Here is a 26584-nt window from a genome sequence, read left to right on the forward strand (position 1 = left end):
ACCTCTTTATCATTGTGAAACTATTTTCTTTCAGCACTTTGAAGATATTACTTCATTGTCTTCCGGCTTCCATTTATTCTGTTGAGAATTCAGCTTTCAGTCTTATTTTTGTTCCTTAGAAGGTAATGTGTCTTTTTTCTTTGCCTGCTTTCAAGTGTTTTCCCTTTGTTTTTGGTTTTCATCAATTTGATATAATTAATAACTTTCTTCTTCTTGAGGTTCCTGGTGCTTCATGAATCTGTAGCTTGATATCCATCATCAGTTTTGGAAGATTTTCTCATTTATTACCTCTTCAGGTATAGCTTCTATCTTATTCTCTTTGTTCTCTTTTTCTGGGACTACAGTTATACCTGTATCTCAAATGTCTAATTTCCATTTTCTTTTTATCTGTCAGTTTGCTAATTCTCTGAATAGGTGTATATAATCCAGAAGTCAGCAGATTATGACCAGCAAGCTGACCAACTGTCTTTGTAAATGGAGTTTACAGCTATCCTCATTTATTTATGTATTACTTGTGTCTGCTTTTGCACTACACCAGCAGAGTTGAATAATTGCAACTGAGATAACGTGGCCTGAAAACTCACTTTTACTATCTGGTTCTTTAAGATAATATTTGAACCCCAGTCTAGTCTACTAAGTCTATTCATTGAGAGATTTATTTAAATTATTTTGCTTTTTATTTGTACAATCACATTTTATTTTTGTTACAGTTTCTTTGTTTCTGGTGAAATTCTCCATCTTGTCATTTAATTTCTTGAACATTTTAGTCACAGTATCTTTGTCTAAGTTTTCTTAAAAACAGAGTCTGAGGTGAAAGCTATGTGCTAACACCTGTTTTTTGACCATGGGAATAGAATGAGGTGTTGCTAGGCCCTCAAGCCAGGAAACAAGACATGAAGCCAAGGTCAGAGTTACAGGAAATGGTAGCGGTATACTTATATTTTTAAGTTTCTATCAGTTAATGCCCATATCTGGATTTCCTATTTTTCTGATTATATGTCTGTTTTCCCACCTTTTTGGTTGGTGTTAAATTTTATCTTCGTTGTATATCTAGGGTTAAAGTTTTGCTGCATATAGTAGAGGAAAGATTATAGATACCATTTGAGACTGGATTAATTATTGCTTCTAGAAGACAGATTAGCAGCTAATCACCTTCATCCAAGGGACTGAAATAATTTGAATCTGGGCATCATTCCCTTTGAAAACTGGAATATTTCCAGTATATTTTTTTGGCTGTGTTGGTCTTCGTTGCTGCACGCAGCCTTTCTCTAGTTGTGGTGAGTGGGGGCTACTCTTCATTGCAGTGTGCGGGCTTCTCAACTGCAGTAGCTTATCTTGTGGCGGAGCACAGGCTCTAGGCATGCAGGCTTCAGTAGTTGCAGCATGTGGGCTCAGTAGTTGCTGCACACGGGCCATAGAGCACGTGGGCTTCAGTAGTTGTGGTGCACAGGCTCAGTAGTTGTGGCTCATGGGCTCTAGAGCACAGGCTCAGTAGTTGTGGTGTACAGGCTTAGTTGCTCCGTGGCAAATGGGATCTTCCCAGACCAGGGCTTGAATCCGTGTCCCCTGCATTGGCAGGCAGATTCTTAACCACGGTGCCACCAGGGAAGTCCTTTCCAGTCTACTCTTATTCCTAGGATACAGCTTTCTGGGGTCCCAGCTGGGAGCCTGGGCTGTTTACCAACACTCCTCACCTTGGCGGGCCTGGAGCTCCAGGTTTTGTTGCCTCAGCCACTTGAGTCTGATGACAGGCCTGCTCAGCTTCTCAGCTGCTCAGTCACCACTTGTAAAATGGAAAATGTCTTGAGCAGAAAGGTGGTACTAAAGGTGGTACCAAATGTTATGCTCACATGTCTGGGCTTCCTTTGTGTCTGGGATATTGGCCTTGCACATCCTCACTACTACGGTTGTTTTCTGATGCCTTCAAGTACATTAAAAAGTATTTTATGCAGCACTTTTACTTATTCTCAGTGGGAGGATTCATCAGAAGCAAACCGTTCTTCCATAGCCAGAAGCAAAACTACTTAGAAGTCTTTTCTGTGCTGTCCTCATCCCATCACTGTAACCCTGCTCCTCCCTCCCTCCACACACATCTCGTGTCTGGAATTTTTCTTCATTTTATAATTTTACAATTTCTTTTTACTATTTTATAATTAAATACCTCAAAGTTTTCTTTTTCGGTCAACCCTTATTTAGATTTACTAATAAGCTTTACTGATTTATTTCATCATTACTGCTTCTTGCATCTCACTACTTTCCTGTGGATTTATATTACTTCTTTTTCAGTATATCCTTTCATAGTTTTTTCTTCCTAGTGAGAGTTTCTGAGTGGTTAAGTTTCTGTCATTTTGTGTCTGAGAAAAACTTTATTTCACTGATTGATAATTTGATCATAGATTGTTTATAAGTTGACAGTTGATCATTGATTAGCAATGAATAGTTTGGTTGTCGAATTCTAGATTAAAAAACTATTGTCCCTCATCACTTTGAAGGTATGCTTTTGTTTTCTTGCATCCATTATTGTCTGTGAGAAATCTGATGCCATTCTGATTCTCACTCCTTTGTAGGGAATCATTTTTTTTCTTGCTGATAACTTTCAGAATTTCTCTTTATCCTTATTGTTGTATTTTTTACAATGTCTGCTCAGAACTTTATGAATATTTTTAGACTGAGTACTTCTGTTTTTCTTAAGGTCTAGGAAGTTCTCAACAATGATGTAATCAAATATCACCTTTTCATTATTTTTTCTATGTTTTCTCTTGAACTCCATGTAATGCTGCCATTTCTGGATCTATCTCCCACAGCTTAACCTTTGTTTTCTCTCTCTTTTTCTCTTTGTGTTGTGTTCTGGGACTTTTCCTCAATTCACTCATTTGTTCAATCAGGAGGGAAGGAAAAAAAAAGTAGGGAGAGGACTTGCTGCATGAGTAAAATAACCTGAAAGTAAACTTACCTCTGTCTATAACTGCTTGCTCACTCTCAGTGGTGCCCCTCCTCTATTTTAATTAGATACTGAAAGGCTTCTATGCAAACACCATGGATTTGTGTACATTTGAGTTTCTATAGTTGTGCTTTCAGAAGGATTTTTCAGAAGGATCTGCTTAAAGATGTTATTATAAATGTAAGAATCGCAGTTTGTGCCATGTTGTAAGCAAACCCAGATTACATTTCCTGTCTCATTTCCTGTTCTCATGGAAATTAAAATCAAATGTATTGGGAAGAAAAATAAAACTTAAATAAATAAACTAAAAATGCACCTACATTTTTGTGAACTCATTCACAGGCATAGAATTATCTGGAAAAATGATCCCAAGGAGATTGGTCAAAGATCTTCTGAGATCCCATTTATGACACATCTAATCGAAATGCTGTCACATCTTAAAATTCTGGGAATCTTCATGTAACACACTTTATTGTGATAGATGTGTTTGTCTACGTAGGTGACTTGTGTTCACCTGATATTGAAAGATGTGGAAGGCACTAGCTCCTTGCATGCGAGTATGTTATCAAAGTTGTCTCCGTCCAGACCAGGTACACTGCGGCCAAGGACAGCGTGGTCCAGTTCTTCTTTTACCAGCCAATCAGTCATCAGTGGAGACAAACTGACTTCTTTCCCTGCACTGTGACATGTGGAGGAGGTGAGGCACAGACTTTGTTCATGAATATTTAGAGCTCAGAGTCAGAAATGACACGTCTGCTTTTTTGAAGCTGACTTTAAAGTTAGCGTGATACTACCAAATGTAAATAGATAGCCAGTGGGAAGCAGCTGCATAGCACAGGGAGATCAGCTCGGTGCTGTGTGACCACCTAGAGGGGTGGGGTAGGGAGGGTGGGAGGGAGGGAGACGCAAGAGGGAGGGGATATGGGGATATATGTATATGTATAGCTGACTCACTTTGTTATCCAGAAGAAACTAACACAACATTGTAAAGCAATTATACTCCAATAAAGATGTTAAAAAAAATCAGCGTGGTAATTAGAGATGTGTAACCACACAGCATCTTACTCAGTGGCCTGGAATGCAGTGGTTTTAATGAATGTGCGTTTGCTTTATTCTTGAACATAGGTGAAAACTGGATGTAGAAAACACCCTTTACTTTGGGCAAAGAGCTGGAAACATGTTTGCATGTCTCTCATGGACTCCAAAATAAAAGCCAAGAGATAGGGGGGATTTTTAATTCTTACCCATCAGAAAAACAAATATCTCTTTCTTTTTAATTTATTCCCTAGCTCTCACACACAGAGAGACGTTCTCATTTGGACACCTAAGTTAAAAGACAAGCTTTCCATTCTGGGAGGGACATGTATAATGGAACTAAGCTTATTAGTTCAGTTGGTTCAGTTCTTGGGGGGAGAATAGATGTTTCTCATAGCTGGTGCCCAAGGAAAAAGACACGATCAGTCCTGCTGGAACCTTCAATGGAAGCACCTGGCTGTGTGACTGTCCACCAAAGATAGCGTTGGCTGTAAGGACAGAAGGAACATTTTAGGCTCCTTTTGGGGGTCCCCCAATATCCTGCCACTTTCTGTACACTGGCAGAACTTCAGTACATTTGTTCATAATGTAGGAAGGCAGTCTGCCTTATTTCTTTCTCTTTTAGCTCTCTCTGTACTGCTACAAAATTAAAGAGGAAAATTAATTGTCTCTCTCCAAATTATAAACACCTGTATGCTCCTTGTCTCCTCCTAGAAATATGTTTCCACTTAGAGCAAAGATTTTTTTCTTTAACTCAAGGAGCTGTAATCTCATTCTGTTATTGTCTTGGGGAAAAATACATACACATAAAACCCACAAGGAAAGCATTACCAAAATTCAATTATGTTAGTAATCAAATCTACATGATTTGTGTTAGATGGCATTTCAGGGTTTTTGGTGTAATCAGGAAAATTAGCGTGCTGGTCTCCAAGGTATTTGGATGGACTTTCCTGGTCTTGTCTGCAATCATCTATGTGGGATACTTGAGATTAGTTTGGAGAAAGTACCAAGATTGCCACTGTCATCTGATATTGCAGACTTTCTGGCAGATATTGGCACCCAAGTAATATTTTATTGACTCCATTTGGATTTTCGTTCCTGTGGTTTTGACCTTGCTTTTTGTAATGCATACCAGTCTGTCCTACACTCAGCTTACATTTAAGCCTTGACTTGTAGAAAGCTGTCTATTGGTTTATAAAATCAGATTCCTCTCAGCAATTGGGCCTTTAAATGTATTTTTAGAACTTTAGACCAGTTGGCTGAGGCTGAGAACTTAACTTTGGGGATTTTTTTGTTTGTTTTTTTTGTGGGTTTTTTTTTTGGTGAAGAGCTCATTCTGGTTTTGAAAAATTACTTTTAAAAAAACTTAACATGACACTTATGTAGTGACAGGAAACCTGGAATCAAATCTTTCAGGAAGTTAGAAGCATCATTTTGTGAGTTGTTTTTTAAGTTTATAGCACTCATCCTTGTGGAATGTTCACTTTCCTCAGAGACTGTACAAATTGAATTTAATAGAATCAGGAATAAGTCTTCATTCCTTCTTCTTTGAAGGCTTATGAGGCAGAGGGAGATGTAGGCGGGGAGGGTTTTGTTCCTCTCTGTACAGACAATGCTTATGTTCCCAGTTAGAAAGTTCATTGTCATCAGAGGTACCCCTAGGTACCCCAGGACAGGAAATAAGTAAAATGTACAAGCAATGGAATATTATAAAAAAGAAAGAAGCAACAGTACAAGGGTAGTTCTCAGAAATGTAATGTTGAGTGAGAAAAGTAGAAAACAGAACAGGACTTAAAACACAGTATCATTAATTTAGTCAAAACAGATACACACAAAACAAAATTACATAAGACAGATGTATAGTTAAGGACATATAAACAATAAATAGGTGTCTCTGGGGGATTGTAATGGGAGTGGTGATGGGAGAAGAGAAAGTATACGGAAACAAGAGAGCCTTGCACAGTGCCAGCATGAGGAGACGTGACAGTGAATAACTACCTTCTGTACCTGAGCTCCAAACATTTTCAAAGGCATCTATTGTGACTTTTAGTTATAAGTGCTAAGAGTAACACAATCAGTTCAGGTAGTCATTCTCAATCTTGGCCACACATATTAGTCATCTTAGAAGAACCTGAGAGTCTTTTTTAAAAAGTCTTTTGGGTTTTTTTTTCCAGCTGCTGCTGCACCATATCACCTAGCATGTGTCTGGAGATTTACATTTTTAACAAAGCTCTGACACACATGATCTTGTTCGCTCCCCACAACAGCTCTAAACCTAAAGTAGTTCGGGAAACTGAAAATAGCACTCAATGCAATTGTTAGCTCTCCATAGGTGCTTTGGCTAAAGAGCCTTACACCCCCTTGGGATTAAGCAGTGGGGCTCTGCTGCTTCTACTTCCCTGCAGCCTGGGAATAAAGGAACAACTTTATTTCTTTGGTCTCAACGCAATCATGGCAACAGAAAGCACCCACTCCTTCCACTTTGACCAGTGGAAATGCTGATTTCTGGGCTGCAGTGCTTCTGATTTAATTGGACCAGGAAGGGACCTGGGCGTTGGTGTATATTAAAGCCTCCCAAGTGGTTCTGTTAGACACCCAGGGTTGAGAACCACTGAGTTAAGTTTCTTAAAGAGGAATAAAAAAGTGTGTGGCAAGTGATAACTTTGCCAAGTAAACCCCAAACGGATGCGATCTTCAGACTTTCTTGTTCTGCTGCTTTAGGGTATCAGCTCAATTCTGCTGAATGTGTGGATATCCGGTTGAAGAGGGTGGTTCCTGACCATTATTGCCATTACTACCCTGAGAATGTGAAACCAAAACCAAAACTGAAGGAATGCAGCATGGATCCTTGCCCATCAAGGTTTGCATAACTGCCCATACCCTTTTTCCTTTAAAAAGAAACAAATCAACTGCAACTGTGACTGATCCACCCTTGCCAGGCAACACATTGCCATTGCGTGACCTTGAACGTACACTGGTGGCAGGTACCTGTATTCACATTTATAACCGTGGTCAGTAGGAATTAGGCTCATCAGCTTACTCAGTCTAGTTCTCTCTTGCGGGCTATGTGTCCATGTGCTGTGATCTTTGACTGTTTATAATGAACCTCTTTGAGCATCTCCTGCACATACAGCATGAACATTCTCTTCATCCAAGTACCGTGTCTAGTCCATCTGACAGCCGTAAATATCAGTAACTCACCATTTTAGCTTTTTAAACTGGGTCACTGATCACCACGTTTTGACTTTTGAAGTGTACACATTAAATTCAGTATAAATAATGCATGGTGCAAGGAAGTGAAGAGTTTTAATGCCAGAGCAGTAAAGCTATGCATAAACTATCCTGCTGCATAATTTAGTACCTGATGACTTGGATTGCCTGGGGAAGTTTCCTGGCTTTACTACAGTATCTTAAAATAACAGCATACTGTCAAGTCCTAGAATCCCCCACTTATATGCCAGCTGGCTAAGGCAGAAGTGTGCAAGTGGAAAAGGAAGCATTCTCAGTGGATTTCATTTCCTATCAGGAAGCAGTGCATGTCCTGTAATCCCAGGTGTATGTAATTATTAATAGAGGCCTTTTCAAAAGGCAAATTCTGTGAAACAAAACGGTTTTCTAAAGATCCTGCTAATATGACAGTGTGTTAATATCATTAGTATATTTTATCAGACTGACCTGCTAAGATGATAAAATGGAATAAATAGATTTATCTAAATGAAGAGAAACTCTTTCCTTTGATGAATACATGTTACTAGTTCCATTTTCTACATTTTCATATAGAATTGGAGATGTGTATCAGAGATTTTCCTAAAAATTAAGGAGATCATGGCTGAATTTTGGGGGAAATGGTTCATAACACTCAGCATATTTAGTTTTTAATTTGAAAGAGCTCTGTCTTTTGGGATGTCACACCTGTACTAGTCAAATTAATAAATGTGTTAATTGATTAGAAATTATATTCTCACAATGATTTCATTTGTAGTGATGGATTTAAAGAGATCATGCCCTATGACCACTTCCAACCTCTCCCTCGGTGAGTTACAGGTTTCCTTTTTCTTTCTGTAATATGCTCTAAGTAATTTGCAAGGAACTGTAGTATCTGTAGCAATAGACTAAAATGTAAGAGGGACAGTTATTAGACCTTTCACAGAGAGATAAGGGAACACAGACTTCCAGTCCATAATAAGAAAGATCTTTCTAAGAATTATACGGAATAGGCTGGCTCAGAGGGTGATGTTTTCTGTCACTGGAGATGTCAAGCGTATCTTGATAACTGGGTATTATAGAGGGACCTCAAGCATTGCAATTGATCAGAAATTTGCATTCCCTTTTATACCTAGATGACTAGGATGGTTCTTGCTGACTTTGAGATTCTATGATTCCCTAGTAATGTTGTCCATTGGTGTTTTATAGTTTAGAGACTGTTTGAAGATGCTTTCACACTCTATAGTTTAATTTATTTGATTCTCACAATGGCCCTGTGTGGTAATACATGAAGGCAGGTGTCTTACTCCCATTTGACAATAACCTTCGGGTCAAAGGAGTTAAGTACCTTGTGACTGCAGATTGTGTATAGCGGTTAAGATTAAAGTCTTAAGGTTCCAATTCTGTGCTCTTTCAACTGAGCCACAACTGTTATCCCAAGGCTGTACTTTTTGCAATCAACTTTGCAAACTTGAAACAAGCAACAAATAATGTGTTTTCGTTTGTTTGCTTTTGAGCTGGGAACATAATCCTTGGACTGCGTGTTCGGTGTCCTGTGGAGGTGGGATTCAAAGACGGAGCTTCGTGTGTGTGGAGGAGTCCATGCATGGAGAGATACTGCAAGTGGAAGAATGGAAGTGCATGTATGCACCTAAACCCAAGGTTATGCAAACCTGCAATCTGTTCGACTGTCCCAAGTGGATTGCCATGGAGTGGTCTCAGGTAAGATTTGAGTACACGCCACTTTTTTAAAGAAATTAATTAATTTTAGGCTGCATTGGGTCTTGGTTGCTGTGTGCGGGCTTTCTCTAGTTGCAGCGAGCGGGGGCTACCCTTTGAGCGGTGCGTGGGCTTCTCATTGCGGTGGCTTCTCTTGTTGCGGAACATGGGCTCTAGGCGTGGGGTTCCAGAGTGCAGGCTCAGTAGTTGTGGCGCACGGGCTTAGTTGCTCCGTGGCATGTGGGATCTTCCCCAACCAGGGCTCGAGCCTGTGTCCCCTGCATTGGCAGGTGGATTCTTAACCACTGTGCCACTGGGGAAGTCCCGAATACATGCCACTTTTTAATTCAATCTCAGATTTTAATGATTACTTGCTATGCTCCCAACACTGTACTGGGCAACTTGGGGGAGGCAGAAGTTGTATATGAACGGGGTTCCTACTCCCAAAGAGCTTAGGAAGAGCCAGTTGGAGGACAGTGTAAGAGAGAACATTGCAGGCATCAACGCAGGTAAGAACAATTAATTAAGAACCATGGTACATCTGAACGGAACAGGCATTGGAGCAGAGTTGATTGGGAAGTCTTTGTTGCCCTTGTAGTGCTTGACCCATCTTTAAGATTTAACCAAATGAGAGCCTAGTGAAGACATCACTGTGAGGTAGGGCCAAGCCGAGATGGCTGAGCAAAGGCAGAAATGACACAGAATGACTAGATGTTGAAAAAGGCCCTAAATCATCTGGATTAAAGAGAGAACCCACGTTACTAAGAATTGGAAGATTGGGGCTTCCCTGGTTGCACAGTGATTAAGAATCCGCCTGCCAATGCAGGGGACATGGGTTCGATCCCTGGTCTGGGAAAATCCCATGTGCAGTGGAGCAACTAAGCCCATGTGCCACAACTACTGAGCCTGCGCTCTAGAGCCCGGGAGCCACAACAAGAGAAGCCACCGCAATGAGAAGCCCGCGCACTGCAACGAAGAGTAGCCTCTGCTTGCCGCAACTAGAGAAAGCCTGCATGCAGCAACCAAGACCCAATGCAGCCAAAACTAAATTAAAAAAAAAAAAAAGAATTGGAAAATTCAGATGGAGATGATAAAACTGACATTAGAGGTATGTTCTTAGTCTGGTGGTTACTAAGAAGCTTTGCTATTTTTGTTGAAGAAAATACATGTAATATATTTTAAGTAATTGAGGCAATAGACTGATGCTGGGAAAGACCAGAGACAGGCAGCCTATTTGGAAGCCATTGAGGCGTCAGGGGGTGGGAAAAGAGAAAAGGGCAACATCACAGAGGTATAACAAGGCCTCGTGTTAGATTAGCTTAGTTTCCTCTCTAGGGAGATGAGCAAGTAAACCTCTAGAGCAAATAAAGTGCAGTTGGATTAGTCAAAAAATTGCAGGTATTGGTATTTAATATTTTAAGCTTAAACTTTTAATTTGCTGGAGGGTGAGACATAATTGACTCATGTTTCTTTAGCTCTTTTGAGTGATCCCTACATATTGAGTTCAACACACACATGCATTTCTCTATTTATTTATTCAGTGTGCCAGCTGCCATCCTAGGGAGTAAATAAAACCTGCTTCTACCCCCCCCCCCACCAAAAGCTCATAATCCAGTTGCAGAAACCATATATGCAAATGAACAGTTGTGATGCAGTGTGACACTGCAGTGAGCTGTATGATGTCCTGTATGGCCGGCACACAGAGCTGGGGTGATTCACTCTACTTGAAGGTGTCAGAGCAGGCTTCCGACAGGAGGAAGCACTTGAACTGAAACTTGAAGATAGAGATAAGTGAGTTTTCTGGGTGAAAGGCCCACTTCCAGCCCCAGTTTACAGATGCTATCTCATCACAGTCCTTTTCTGATATCCCTGGCTCAAAATCATCACCCCCTTCTGCTTCATTTGTACTTAGTAGGGCAGTAGTTATCCATCCTTTTTTGTTCACATACCAAAAGAAGTTTGGAAAATTACATACCCCTTCATATATATTTAGGTTGACATCTAAAATTTTTATCACAAGTTTAAATAAAAAAAAATCAAAGAATGTCATTTCTAACACGTCTTGAAGGCTGACATTTTAAAATAAAAGTGTAAAAAAAAATATGTCCAGTAGAATGTAAATGCCATGATGGTTTCTATCCTTGCCATCTTCCATTTTTAAAAAACATATGAACAAGCTCTTGAATAATTTGAATGTTTTGCATTATTTTCCCCTTGAACTCACATTTTCAAACCACTCCCCGCCCCCACAGAATTTATCCTAATATAATGTACTTTTATGCTTTAAAGTCTTTTATTGGTTACCCTATACTACTTTTCTCTAAGAAAATACATGTAGCAGTTGAAATTGATTTATTTTAATTTCCTATAGCCGTAAGGCTTTAAGTATTAGAAATGTTCCCCTGGATTAAGTTATTATTAAATTTAATTTTAGTACACAGCCAAAACAGCAATTAAATGTATTTCGATTCCTCATGAATGATTATTATACATAAAAAGTAAACTTTCCTTTGAAATGAGTCTTCCAAGAAGATGAGTGGGGCTTTAAAAAACAGTCCATTGCCAGAATGAAACATGGGATCAGCAGTAATTTTATTCTTAATTTTAACTGTTGATTTCTTGTTTTAGTTTGTTTTGCATGTACACACTGGGAAGCCTTGTTCATGTAAATCAATAGACTGAGATGGAAGGATTTTATTATGGCAAGGTCGTTCGGTTTCTTTGAACTCGAGTTATACGCCAAAAATCACATTGTGATCTCTCCTCAAAAATCAGCATTACTTCTGCAACCCGCAGAGCTTGTTTTCCACTCTTACAGGTCTTACCCATATGTTTTCTGCTGTCTTTAGAGCTTTTATACCATCCCCACCCCACCTAGATCATGACTTTATTGTCACTTACAATACCCAAATGAAGGATTGTTAACCAGCGCATCTCATTCATCCTTCTTGCCTCTTCATACTTTCCAATTTTTAAAAAATCAAACACATTCTCAGTGATGAGAATTTGCTATCATTAAGGATGTATTCAGCTTGAAAGAGGATTTCTGGGAATGTCGTAAACACTGACCACATCATTGGGGTAAGTGTCCAGCTTCCTGAGAAGCTACTGAGGAAATAATATTCCTTTGGATTGACCAGTTCTAGGGTAGTTATACCTTATAATCATATTGTTTTCTTTCTCTTTGGGGCAGAATTTTTTTTCTTTCTTGGCCAATATAAAATAGCCTCTTAATAAGATCACATATATTTCAAATAGGTGAATGTGGGGGTAGGTGAATCAGTTTCCCAGACGTCAGATATAATCTCAAACCTCACTAAATTCATTCAGTATTTGTTCAGTGGTCATAAGAGTGGCATGAGGGAATAAGAGAGGTTTCCTGGTATTCTGCTCTTCTTGGAGATGGGTCTATGCTGAAAAAGGCCTCCATATCCTCTGCAACTCATCTGTGACAATTGAAGAAGCATCCATGGACTCAGGAAAGAATCTTTAAGCTTTATGAAGCGGTGGTGAAGTCATTATTTTGACAACAGGAGGCTCTAGGAAGGATTTCCACTCTGCCTCTTAGGAACTGCATGACCTTGAGCAAGGTCCTTGGGTGGTGGGCTGTTCATTTGCTCATCTGTTAAATGGGAGTGAAGCTGCTAACCTGCCAGTGTGTCAGGATGGTTAGTGAGATCACATCTGTAGAACAGTGTGTGTTCTCTAGCACATGCCCAAGGCTTCTTGACCTCTCCCAGGGATGGATCCAGGATTGGTGGGGCCTGAAGTTTATACCATATGGAAGTGACTTTTTAAAAAATCTATTTTTTTCAAGTATAGTTGATTTACAATGTTGTGTTAATTTCTGCTGTATAGCAAAGTGTTTCAGTTATATATATATATATATACACACACACATATATATAAAATACATTCTTTTTCATATTCTTACCCATTATGGTTTGTCACAGGATATTAAATATAGTTCCATGTGCTACCCAGTAGGACCTTGTTGTTTATCCATCCTGTGTATAATAGTTTACATCTGCTAATCCCAAACTCCCAATCCATCCCTCCCCTACCAAGGAGGTGACTTTTTTTAAATTAATTAATTAATTAATTAATTAATTTATGGCTGTGTGGGGTCTACGTTTCTGTGCAAGGGCTTTCTCTAGTTGCGGCGAGCGGGGGCCACTCTTCATCGCGGTGTGCGGGCCTCTCACTGTCGTGGCCTCTCTTGTTGCGGAGCACAGGCTCAGTAGTTGTGGCGCACGGGCTTTGTTACGCCGCCGACATGTGGGATCTTCCCAGACCAGGGCTTGAACCCGTGTCACCTGCACTGGCAGGCAGATTCTCAACCACTGCGCCACCAGGGAAGCCCCAAGGAGGTGACTTTTTAAGAAGAAAGAATACAAAACACAAATATTGGATATCTAAGTAAATGTTTATGTACAATAATGAAAGAAATTGTAAGAAATTACAAATTTTTTTAAGCTGACAACCCTAATGTGAACTCTGGACTTTAGTTAATAATAATGTATCAGTATTGGTTTATCAGTTGTAGCAAAGGTACCACACTAATGCAAGATATTAACAATAGGGAAAACTGTATGTTGCAGAAAGGGGGCATATGGGAACTCTCTGTACTATCTGCTCAATTTTTCTATAAACCTTAAATAGTCCTAAAAAATAAAGTTTTGATTTAAATAAAAACCACACACACATATACATACATATATGCTCACCAACATAATGTACATAAATTGAAAACATATCCTGGATGTTCATGACATGAAAATATTCCATTCATAGACAAGAGTACCTTCCAAATCATAAACAAATAATTCAAGAAAAAAAAAATACTGACAACACAAAGTTCATAATAACTCAGAGAAAATAGCATAATGTTTTTTATTAATTTTAAGTGCCTGATACATCTATAATATATTTTTCCTAAACTTTTTGGCTGAATACTCTTCGATGGCCTTTTCATATGACAACAATTTTGGAACATCAGTTTCTATACACAGAATAGAAGGATAATCCTCTAGCATGGTTGAGCAAAATTTGATATTTTTTTAAATTATTAGTTTAGAAAAGTTTCTTTTGTCTTCACAAATTGTTTTGGATGATGTCATGTGAATTTTTAATCAAATTTGAGAAAACCTGTATTAGGTTTCTTTCATATTTGCGTAGAAAGATTTCAGGGCATTTCAATTTTTCTTGCGCTGTGACCTCACCTGAAATACTTTTCGAATGGAGAATGGGAAGGAAGCCTTGCAAGGGAGGGGCCTCGAAGCATAAGAATCATGGGAAATCAGCCTCCACCCCTTTCCTTACATAATGTTTATCTAACGGTCTTTTGTGTTTAACATTCGTGTAGATTAGTGACTCTCCTGTGCATGAGACCTTAGTACCTTTGTGGATCTCTTCATGAACAAGAATTTCATTGGCTTCTCTTTTCATCTTTGAAGTGCACAGTGACTTGTGGCCGGGGGTTACGTTACCGGGTTGTTCTGTGTATCAGCCATCGTGGACAGCACGTTGGTGGCTGTAATCCACAACTGAAGTTACACATCAAAGAAGAATGTATCATTCCCATCCCGTGTTACAAACCCAAAGGTAAGTTTGTGGTGCATTTTAAAGTTAAATCAAACGGTGTTTTCCAGCTCTCTTACTAATATTGCAGCATTTGAATTTCAACGTACTAACTTTCTTATAAAAATTGTTTTACTGACAGATTACAGTAGACCCATCCGCCTAGATAAAGAAATTAGACCTATGTGACTAATTGGTCTGGAGCAGAAACTGAGCTCTTATTGATTCAGTACATATAGAGCGGCTCCTGTCTAGGCTTATATTAACATTTCTTGGTGGGCATAAAATAATTTGATGCAGTCCCTGCTTTGAAGAAAGAGGAGAAGGAAAATTCCCATATGCCTTCCACCAGAGTGTACATTTCTTGAGGAAGGAACAATGCCAGCTTCATCATATGTCCTATTGCCTACCATGAATGAATGAAGACTTTCAGTTCCCAGTCTAGATTTATAGATGCACTTAGAAACTAGTTTGTAGTTCCCACTTGTTCTGCATGGATTAGCGGAAATGGGTAGCATCCATGGGTAAGGAAGTCTTGGCATCATCTTTTGGATGTATGTTCCTCTCTAGACATGATTATTTCCATATATGTACTTTAGTAAGGTATTACCAGTCCTCGTGACAAGTATTTCCTTTTGGAAATGGAAAAAGAATTACTCCCAAGTATCAGTGCCAAGGAGTCTTCCTTAGTACTTTGGAGAGGATGATAAAATTCTTCTTTATTATTATTATTTACACAAATAGCCTCATAGGCAACTAACTATTCACAAAATATTTATTTGATGATGTCTGTCTTCCAGAAAAATCACTGGTTTCCATGCAAGGTACAAACGCTGACTATATAACGTCTTCAGTGAAGTCTTCTCTCCGCATTCTGCAGTCAGTGGTACTTTTATAGCCACTTTCTTAGTGTCTGTGATTTCCCTGAAGCAGTCCAAAATTATTTCCTTTCTCATTTATTTATTTATTTATTTATTTTGCGGTACGCGGGCCTCTCACTGTTGTGGCCCCTCCCATTGCGGAACACAGGCTCCAGACGCGCGGGCTCAGCGGCCATGGCTCACGGGCCATGTGAGATCTTCCCGGACCGGGGCACGAACCCGTGTCCCCTGCATCGGCAGGCGGACTCCCAACCACTGTGCCACCAGGGAAGCCCTCCTTTCTCATTTCATAATTAGATTGTTTCTTTCTTCACATCTTAGGAAGCTTCAAAGGACAGAGAGGGGCACCAGCTTGCTCCTGCAGGCCAGCGGTAATTCGTAATCATTTTCCTCAACGATTATAACAATTAAAGTTTGAATAAACCATAGCACTGCCTCTCCTTCTCCCAACTTTCTAAACCTTCTATGTTATTTGTTTTTCTCTGTTAATTTCCTCATTCAATGGGCAAAAAAATTTGTGGAAAAAGAAAACAAATTGATGGCAGTTGAAGTAAGAGCTTTAATATGCAAACAACAGATATTGGTACTGATTTATAAAGGGCATTTTTATGCTAACTTGGAGAATGTATTCAACTGTGTCATGGGGTTGTTTGGTTGCATTTTGATAATGTGTTAATTAAAAAAATGTATGACAGAAATTTTTGGTTCCATCCAGAAGCCACTTCATGTACTGTGCATTTGAAAAGCGTGACCTCTTAATTGATGAAATCTTCAGCAAATAACAATCACATATCCAACTCTTGAATGAGTAACAGTAATTAAGCTTGTTGTTTATGTTCCCTTTATGTCAGAAAAAAGTCCCGTGGAAGCGAAATTACCTTGGCTGAAACAAGCACAAGAGCTAGAAGAGACCAGAATAGCAACCGAAGAACCAACGTGAGTCCAGGACCTTTTATGGAAGTAATCACAGCATAGCCAACTAACATGATATATGTAATTTTTGTACTCATTGGAGTACAATGATATGTTTCAAATCCAAATGACCTGGATTTGCAGACTCTAGAGAGCTTGAGCTGGCTAGAATTCTTCTTTATTTCACAATTCAGCAGTCCTGCTTTGGCAGTATCTGTGAGAAGCCCAGAAAAGAACACTGCTGTTTAACTCAAAGCAGACCCAGTGGTCTGTTACAGTTAAGAGACTGAGGATAATTCCTAGATCTAGATTAACACATATGATTTGACAAAAGACCATCATTAAACAAACAGACAGTATTAAACAAATAAACCAGTCATTCCATGGTTAAGTCATGGCCAATGTCTATAAAACCAGTTAGGCCGAAATGTGTCAGAGTGGCCTGAGTGATTAAAAGGAGAAATTCCAGAGCTGCTGTGGTATGGGGCAATGGAAGGATTATGGCACTACAAATCTTAGAGCCTAGTACCACCACTTTTAACTATGTGACCTTAGAGAAGTCTTTAATTTTTCTGTGTCTCATTCTCCTTACTTATAAAATGAGCAGGCTGGGCTTGATCTCTCTAGGGTTTGTCCCAACTCAAAAATCCAGTGACTTCTATCCACATGGGGTTTGGCAAGTCTGGATTGTAATGGTATCCCTGGAAATAAAGTATTAAGAGCATATTAAAGAAACATTCTGGAGGTGGAGGTATAGGGACCTAAAAAGAACAAGGAATCAAAGATGTTGAATCCAACCCAGCAATCTAGAACAACAGCATGAATGGTAGACTTGAGGAATTGGATGGGATGGCTGATTCCCCGTCAGGCATGTGAAGTCCGTGGTGCTGACAGGCTATCACAGGGAGAGTGACTCACAGGGTGTCAGAGGAAAGGGGATCTCAGAGGTGATATGGCTGGTCTCCCTCTCAGAGCAGGCATTTCTTCTTCAACACCTTCAGCAAGGGCAGAGTTCACTGCATTGAGAGACAGCTCATTCTTGGGTTGAACAGCCTGAGTTATTTGCAAGAATTTTTTTTCCTGTTGAGCCAAAATACAACCTCCTGCAAATTTCTGCTTTCTGAAACAGAGAAAAACACATCTATGCTGCATCCCACGTGGCAAGTTTTCACAAATTTGCAGAAAGCTGGATCCCAAGAGCACTGTCTTTCCCAAGCTCATCATTCTTAGCCTTATCAGCGGTTTTCACACGTTGTTTTTAGATCCCTTACCAACCCCATTGCTTTTTTCAGAACATTCTCTCGTCAGTGTCCCTTTTAACTGGTGGTTCAGCCCAGCAGTGAGCCCCTCCAGGAGCACATGAATTCCTTGTCTTTGAGAAGGCTCCGTGCCTCTAGTGATGCAGGCCAAGAGAATTGGCACATCACACTTATGACACATGCAGAACTTTTCCACATGGACTACTGTCTGATCTGGATGTGAACCCAGAAGACACTGTGGACACCGTGAGGTGAATGACCCCAGAATAAGTGATTGAAAAAAGAAGAGTGTTTGGCTCATGATGGAAGCATGGAGATCTAGAATTGGAGTCAGAACAAGTGGAGCATGAAGGAGTAAACCCAAGGAAAGCTCACTGTTAGAAAGACCAAGGGAGCAAAGCATTTAAGGAGAGGTGTAGCAGATAGTATTCAAACCTCACCAAAAGCCAAGGAACAATTGTGGGGACTGAGAAAAGGCTGTTTTGTTTGACAAGAAAGTCTTTCTCAGTTAATTTTAGAGCAGTAGCATTCAAAGTGTAGAGAAGTAAAACGTTGCAGAGCTTTAAGTAATGAATTCTGAATTGGAAGGAAATGGGGCAATGGGTATTTGACTACTAAAGAAAGAAGGCTGGTAGTCAAGTTGATGGAAAGGGATGGTTATATGTATGTGCTTGATTTTTGTTGTTGTTTTTCATCTGAAGTTAGGACAGCCTTAAATGTGTTAAAAAGATAAGGATTTTAGACAAGTCAGTTACCGTCTCTAGACTTCCCAGCTGTACAAGGAGGGTGTTAGGCTAAAAGCTACTGGAACCTTCTCCCAGCTCTCATCTCCTATGATTCTGTAAGGGAAGGAACCTATAGAAGAAAAGGGACTTGAGACACCTGCAAGGGAGTCTGTAGCTGTCATATAAGGACAGTCGTGGAATTCTCAGTCTTGAATGATACATCCTACCAGGATCTCTTCTCAAAACGCAGTTAGATCACAATTGCTAGTCCTTCTGCGTGTCCTCTCTTGGTTGAGTGGTTTGCTCTCAGTTCCCCAAACTAGAAGCCTGCAGTCATCCTTGCCTCTTGCTCATTCTTCCCTTATCTGTAATTAACTACTGAGTTGTGCAGTCATATCTACTAAAATCTTTCTCCGTTGCAGCTCCTTCTCTCCATTCCTACTACCATCCTGTCCAGGTCCTGAAATCACTAGCAGGACACTTACAACAGCCTTCTAATCTGCTCCCCACTTGATCCCCTGAAATCTGTCCTCTAACCCAAAGTAGTGTAGCTAAGGCACAAATCTGATCTTTCTTACAATGTTCAGAATATCCCAGTGTTTCCCCATCTCCCAAAGACTTACGCTCGTTCACCAGGCTAACAAGCAGTAGCAGGGTGTTAGCCTTCCAAGCTCCCAGCCTCATCTCTGACCTCTTCATTACTTTGCCTTGAATGGGATGCTCCAGCCACACTGAACTGTTGGTTGTTCCTTGCCGGCAACAAGCTGCCACTCACCTCCATCCCTTTAATCATCTTTTCCTCTATATTGGGAATGCCCCTCAACTGCTGTGTGTGTTTTTTTTTTAATATTTATTTATCTATTTGGCTGTGCCGGGTCTTAGTTGCAGCACGTGGGATCTTTTCGTAGCGGCGTGCGGGATCTTTAGTTGCGGCATGCAGAATCTAGTTCCCTGACCAGGGATCAAACCTAGGCCCCCGGCATTGGGAGCATGGAGTCTTAGCCACTGGACCACCAGGGAAGTCCCTCACTTGTTTTTTTGTTGTTGTTGTTGTCACTGTTTACTCTTTATTTTATTTATTTATTTTAACATCTTTATTGGAGTATAATTGCTTTACAAGGGTGTGTTAGTTTCTGCTTTATAACAAAGTGAATCAGCTATACATATCCATATATCCCCATATCTCCTCCCTCTTGCGTCTCCCTCCCACCCTCCCTATCCCACCCCTCTGGGTAGTCCCAAAGCACCTAGCTGATCTCCCTGTGCTATGTGGCTGCTTCCCACTAACTATCTATTTTACATTTGGTAGTGTATATATGTCCATGGCACTCTCTCACTTTGTCCCAGCTTACCCTTCCCCCTCCCTGTGTCGTCAAGTCCATTCTCTATGTCTGCGTCTTTATTCCTGTCCTGCCCTTAGGTTCTTCAGAACCTTTTTTTTGTTTTTTAGAATCCAAATATATGTGTTAGAATACGGTATTTACTTTTCTCTGTCTGACTTACTTCACTCTGTATGACAGACTCTGTGTCCATCCACTTCACTACAAATAACTCAATTTTGTTTCTTTTTATGGCTGAGTAATAATCCGTTGTATATATGTGCCACATCTCCTTTATCTATTCATCTGTCGATGGACACTTAGGTTGCTTCCATGTCCTGGCTATTGTAAATAGAGCTGCAGTGAACATTGTGGTACATGACTTTTTTTGAATTATGGCTTTCTCAGGGTATATGCCCAGTAGTAGGATTGCTGGGTCATATGGTAGTTCTATTTTTAGATTTTTAAGGAACCTCCATACTGTTCTCCATAGTGGCTGTATCAATTTACATTCCCACCAACAGTGCAAGAGGGTTCCCTTTTCTCCACACCCTCTCCAACATTTATTGTTTACACATTTTTTGATGATGGCCATTCTGGCCAATGTGAGGTGATACCTCATTGTAGTTTTGATTTGCATTTCTCTAATGATAAGTGATGTTGAGCATCCTTTCATGTGTTTGTTGGCAATCTGTATATCTGCTTTGGAGAAATATATATTTAGGTTTTCTGCCCATTTCTGGATTGGATTCTTTGTTTTTTGGATATTCAGCTGCATGAGCTGCTTGTATATTTTGGAGATTAATCCTTTCTCAGTTCCTTCATTTGCAAATATTTTCTCCCATTCTGAGGGTTGTCTTTCATCTTGTTTATGGTTTCCTTTGCTGTGCAAAAGCTTTGAAGTTTCATTCGGAACCTTTTGTTTATTTTTGTTTTTATTTCCATTTCTCTAGGAGGTGAGTCAAGAAGGATCTTGCTGTGATTTATGTCAAAGAGTGTTCTGCCTATGTTTTCCTCTGAGAGTTTGATAGTGTCTGGCCTTACATTTAGGTCTTTAATCCATTTTGAGTTTATTTTTGTATATGGTGTTAGGGAGTGTTCAAATTTCATTCTTTTACATGTAGCTGTCCAGTTTTCCCAGCACCATTTATTGAAGAGGCTGTCTTTTCTCCATTTTATATTTTTCCCTCCTTTATCAAAAATAAGGTGTCCATATGGGCATGGGTTTATCTCTGGGTTTTCTATCCTGTTCCATTGATCTATATTTCTGTTTTTGTGCCAGTGCCATGCTGTCTTGATTACTGTAGCTTGGTAGTATAGTTTGAAGTCAGGGAGCCTGATTCCTCCAGCTCTGTTTTTCTTTCTCAAGATTGCCTTGGCTATATGGGGTCTTTTGTGTTTCCATACAAATTGTGATATTTTTTGTTCTAGTTCTGTGAAAAATGCCATTGGTAATTTGATAGGGATTGCATTGAATCTGTAGATTGTTTTGGGTAGTACAGTCCTTTTCACAATGTGGATTCTTCCAATCCAAGAACATGGTATATCTCTCCATCTATTTGTATCATCTTTAATTTCTTTCATCAGTGTCTTATAATATTCTGCATACAGGTCTTTTGTCTCCTTAGGTAGGTTTATTCCTAGATATTTTATTCTTTTTGTTGCAATGGTAAATGGGAGTGTTTTCTTGATTTCACTTTCAGATTTTTCATCGTTAGTGTATAGGAATGCCAGAGATTTCTGTGCATTAATTTTGTATCCTGCTACTTTACCAAATTCATTGATTAGCTCTAGTAGTTTTCTGGTAGCATCTTTAGGATTCTCTATGTATAGTATCATGTCATCTGCAAACAGTGACAGTTTTACTTCTTCTTTTCTGATTTGGATTCCTTTTATTTCTTATTCTTCTCTGATTTCTGTGGCTAAAACTTCCAAAACTATGTTGAATAATAGTGGTGAGAGTGGGCAACCTTTTCTTGTTCCTGATCTTAGAGGAAAGGGTTTCAGTTTTTCACCAGTGAGAACGATGTTTGCTGTGGGTTTGTCATATATGGCCTTTATTCTGTTGAGGTAAATTCCCTCTATGCCTACTTTCTGGAGGGTTTTTATCATAAATGGGTGTTGAATTTTGTTGAAAGCTTTTTCTGCATCTATTTAGATGATCATATGGTTTTTCTCCTTCAATTTGTTAATATGGTGTATCACATTGATTGATTTTCATGTATTGAAGAATCCTTATATTCCTGGGATAAACCCCACGTGATCATGTTGTGTCATCCTTTTAATGTGTTGTTGGATTCTATTTGCTAGTATTTTGTTGAGGATTTTTGCATCTATGTTCATCAATGATATTGGCCTGTAGTTTTCTTTCTTTGTGACATCTTTCTCTGGTTTTGGTATCAGGGTGATGGTAGCCTCATAGAATGAGTTTGGGAGTGTTGCTCCCTCTGCTATATTTTGGAAGAGTAGAAGGATAGGTGTTAGCTCTTCTCTAAATGTTTGATAGAATTCACCTGTGAAGCCATCTGGTCCTGGGCTTTTGTTTGTTGGAAGATTTTTATCACAGTCTCAATTTCAGTGCTTGCAACTGGTCTGTTTATATTTTCCATTTCTTCCTGGTTCAGTCACAGAAGGTTGTGCTTTTCTAAGAGTTTGTCCATTTCTTCCAGGTTGTCCATTTTACTAGCATATAGTTGCTTGTAGTAATCTCTCACGTTCCTTTGTATTTCTCAGTGTCAGTTGTAACTTCTCCTTTTTCATTTCTAATTCTGTTGATTTGAGATTTCTCCCTTTTTTTCTTGATGAGTCTGGCTAATGATTTATCAATTTTGTTTATCTTCTCAGAGAACCAGCTTTTATTTTTATTAATCTTTGCTATTGTTTCCTTCATTTCTTTTTCATTTATTTCTGATCTGATCTTTATGATTTCTTTCCTTCTGCTAACTTGGGGTTTTTTGTTCTTCTTTCTCTAATTGCTTTAGGTGTAAAGTTAGGTTGTTTATTTGAGATTTTCCTTGGTTCTTAAGGTAGGATTGTATTGCTATAAACTTCCCATTTAGAACTGCTTTTGCTGCATCCCATAGGTTTTGGGTCATCGTGTTTTCATTGTCATTTGTTTCTAGGTATTTTTTGATTTCCTCTTTGATTTCTTCAGTGATCTCTTGGTTGTTTAGTAGTGTACTATTTAGCCTCCATGTGTTTGTATTTTTTACAGATTTTTGACTGTAATTGATATCTAGTCTCATAGCATTGTGGTCGGAAAAGATACCTGATATGATTCAGTTTTCTTAAATTTACCAAGGCTTGATTTGTAACCTAAGATATGATATCTCCTGGAGAAATTTCCATGAGCATTTGAGAAGAAAGTGTATTCTGTTGTTTTTGGATGGAATGTCCTATAAATATCAATTAAGTCCATCTTGTATAATGTGTCATCTAAAGCTTGTGTTTCCTTATTTATTTTCATTTTGGATGGTGTGTCCATTGGTGAAAGCGGTGTGTTAGAGTCCCCTACTGTTATTGTGTTACTGTCAATTTCCCGTTTTATGGCTGTTAGCATTTGCCGTATGTATTGAGGTGCTCCTGTGTTGGGTGCATAAATATTTACAATTGTTATATCTTCTTCTTGGATCGATCCCTTGATCATTATGTAGTGTCCTTCTTTGTCTCTTGTAAAAGTCTTTATTTTGAAGTCTATTTTATCTGAAATGAGAATTGCTACTCCAACTTTCTTTTTTTTTTCATTTGCATGGAGTATCTTTTTCCATCCCCTCACTTTCAGTCTGTATGTGTCCCTAGGTCTGAAGTAGGTCTCTTGTATAGTGTCCTTCTTTGTCTCTTCTGATAGTCCTTATTTTAAAGTCTATTTTGTCTGATATGAGAATTGCTACTCCAGCTTTCTTTTGGTTTCCATTTGCATGGAATATCTTTTTCCATCCCCTTACTTTCAGTCTGTATGTGTCTCTAGGTCTGAAGTGGGTCTCTTGTAGACAGCATATATATGGGTCTTGTTTTTGTATCCATTCAGCCAATCTGTGTCTTTTGGTGGGAGCATTTAGTCCATTTACATTTAAGGTAATTATCGATATGTATGTTCCTATTCCCATTTTCTAAATTGTTTTGGGTTCGTTATTATAGGACTTTTCCTTCTCTTGTGTTTTTGTCTAGAGCAGTTCCTTTAGCATTTGTTGTAAAGCTGGTTTGGTGGTGCTGAACTCTCTCAGCTTTTGCTTGTCTGTAAAGGTTTTAATTTCTCCATCAAATCTGAATGAGATCCTTGCTGGGTAGAGTAATCTTGGTTGCAGGTTTTTCTCCTTCATCACTTTCAGTATGTCCTGCCACTCCCTTCTGGCTTGTAGAGTTTCTGCTGAGAGATCAGCTGTTAACCTTATGGGGATTCCCTTGTGTGTTATTTGTTGTTTTTCCCTTGCTGCTTTTAATATGCTTTCTTTGTATTTAGTTTTTGACAGTTTGATTAATATGTGTCTTGGCGTATTTCTCCTTGAATTTATCCTGTATGGGACTCTCTGTGCTTCCTGGACTTGATTAACTATTTCCTTTCCCATATTAGGGAAGTTTTCAACTATAATCTCTTCAAATATTTTCTCAGTCCCTTTCTTTTTCTCTTCTTCTTCTGGAACCCCTATAATTCGAATGTTGGTGCGTTTAATGTTGTCCCAGAGGTCTCTGAGACTGTCCTCAGTTCTTTTCATTCTTTTTTCTTTATTCTGCTCTGCAGTAGTTATTTCCACTATTTTATCTTCCAGGTCACTTATCCGTTCTTCTGCCTCAGTTATTCTGCTATTGATCCCATCTAAAGTATTTTTTATTTCATTTATTGTGTTGTTCATCTTTGCTTGTTTCATCTTTAGTTGTTTTAGGTCCTTGATAAATCTTTCTTGTATTTTCTCCATTCTATTTGCAAGATTTTGGATCATCTTTACTATCATTATTCTGAATTCTTTTTCAGGTAGACTGCCTATTTCCTCTTCATTTGTTAGGTCTGGTGGGTTTTTACCTTGCTCCTTTATCTGCTGTGTGTTTCTCTGTCTTCTCATTTTGCTTAACTTACTGTGTTTGGGGTCTCCTTTTTGCAGGCTGCTGGTTCATTGTTCCCGTTGTTTTTGGTGTCTGTCCCCAGTGGGTAAGCTTGGTTCAGTGGGTTGTGTTGGCTTCCTGCTGGACGGGACTAGTGCCTGTGCTCTGTTGGATGAGGCTGGATCTTGTCTTTCTGGTGGGCAGGACTGCATCCGGTGGTGTGTTTTGGCGTGTCTGTGACCTTATTATGCTTTTAGGCAGCCTCTCTGCTAATGCGTGGGGTTGTGTTTCTGTCTTCCTAGTTGTTTGGCATTGGGTGTCCAGCAGTGTAGCTTGCTGGTTGTTGAGTGAGCTGGGTCTTAGCGTTGAGATGGAGCTCTCTGGGAGAGCTTTTGCCGTTTGATATTATGTGGAGCTGGGAGGTCTCTGGTGGACCAATGTCTGGAACTTGTCTTTCCCACCTCAGAGGCACAGGCCTGAAACCCGGCCAGAGCACCAAGACCCTGTCAGCCACACGGCTCAGAAGAAAAGGGAGAAAAGAAGGAAAGAAAGAACGATCGAAAGAAAGAAAGAAAAAGAAAGAGAGAGAGAGAGAGGGAGAGAGAGGGAGGGAGGAAGGAAAAGAAAAGAAAAAGAAATAAAGTTATTAAAATAAAAAATTAAAAAGTAATCAAAAAAAGAAGAGAGTGACCAAACCAAAAAACAAATCCCCCAATGATAACAAGCTCTAAAAGCTATACTAAAAAAAAAAAAAATGGACAGACTGAGCCCAGGACAAATGGTAAAAGCAAAGCTATACAGACAAAATCACACAAAGAAGCATACACATACACACTCACAAAAAAGAGAAAAAGGAAAAAATATATATATCTATATATTAAAAATAAAGGTAGAGAGCAACCAAATCAATAAACAAATATACTAATGATAATAAACTCTAAATACTAAACTAAGATAAATTTAAAACCAGAAACCAGTCAGTTGCATACAGCAAACCCCAAGTCTACAGTTGCTCCCAAAGTCCACCTCCTCAATTTGGGATGATTCGTTGTCTATTCATGTATTCCACAGATGCAGGTACATCAAGTTGATTGTGGAGATTTAATCTGCTGCTCCTGAGGCTGCTGGGAGAAATTTCCCTTTCTCTTCTTTGTTCCCACAGCTCCTGGGGCTCAGCTTTGGATTTGGACCCACCTCTGCGTGTAGGTCGCTAGAGGGCGTCTGTTCCTGCCCAGACAGGACAGGGTTAAAGGAGCAGCTGATTAGGGGGCTCTGGCTCACTCAGGCCAGGGGGAGAGAGGGGTACGGAATGCAGGGTGAGCCTGTGGTGGCAGAGGCCGGAGTGATGTTGCACCAGCCTGAGGCACACCCTGTGTTCTTCTGGGGGAGTTGTCCCTGGATCATGGGACCCTGGCAGTGGCGGGTTCCCCAGGCTCCTGGGAGGGGAGGTGTGGATAGTGCCCTGTGCTTACACACAGGCTTCTTGGTGGCTGCAGCAGCTGCCTTAGCGTCTCATGCCCGTCTCTGGGGTCCGCGCTGATAGCCGTGGCTCGCGCCCGTTTCTGGAGCTTGTTTAGGCGGTGCTTTGAATCTCCTCTCCTGGTGCACCCTGAAACAGTTGTCTCTTGCCTCTTCAGCAGCTCCAGACTTTTTCCCGGACTCCCTCCCAGCTAGCCGTGGTGCACTAGCCCCTTCAGGCTGTGTTCACACCGCCAACCCCAGTCCTCTCCCTGGGATCTGACTTCCAAAGCTGGAGCCTCAGCTCCCAGCCCCCACCCGCCCTGGCGGGTGAGCAGACAAGCCTCTCGGGCTGGTGAGTGCTGGTCGACACCCATCCCCTGTGCGGGAATCTCTCCGCTGTGCCCTCCGCACCCCTGTTGCTGCGCCCTCCTCCGTGGCTCCGAAGCTCCCCGCTCCGCCTCCCGCAGTGTCTGCCCCGCGAAGGGGCTTCCTAGTGTGTGGAAACTTTTCC

At 40.0% G+C, this 26584-nt stretch overlaps 1 protein-coding gene across 1 annotated transcript in view; it reads left to right on the forward strand.

Moving 5' to 3' along the window:
• The window catches only part of ADAMTSL3 (ADAMTS like 3), a 371609-nt gene that overhangs the window by 214970 nt on the left and 130055 nt on the right, over positions 1 to 26584 (forward strand). The window contains 6 exon segments of the mRNA XM_007470069.1: positions 3527 to 3638; positions 6698 to 6836; positions 7959 to 8009; positions 8698 to 8902; positions 14356 to 14503; positions 16212 to 16296. Coding sequence (XP_007470131.1) covers positions 3527 to 3638; positions 6698 to 6836; positions 7959 to 8009; positions 8698 to 8902; positions 14356 to 14503; positions 16212 to 16296 — 740 coding nt within the window.

This window comes from Lipotes vexillifer, unplaced genomic scaffold (genome assembly GCF_000442215.2).
Source record: "Lipotes vexillifer unplaced genomic scaffold, Lipotes_vexillifer_v1.1 scaffold532, whole genome shotgun sequence".
NCBI classification, from domain to species: Eukaryota; Metazoa; Chordata; class Mammalia; order Artiodactyla; family Lipotidae; genus Lipotes; species Lipotes vexillifer.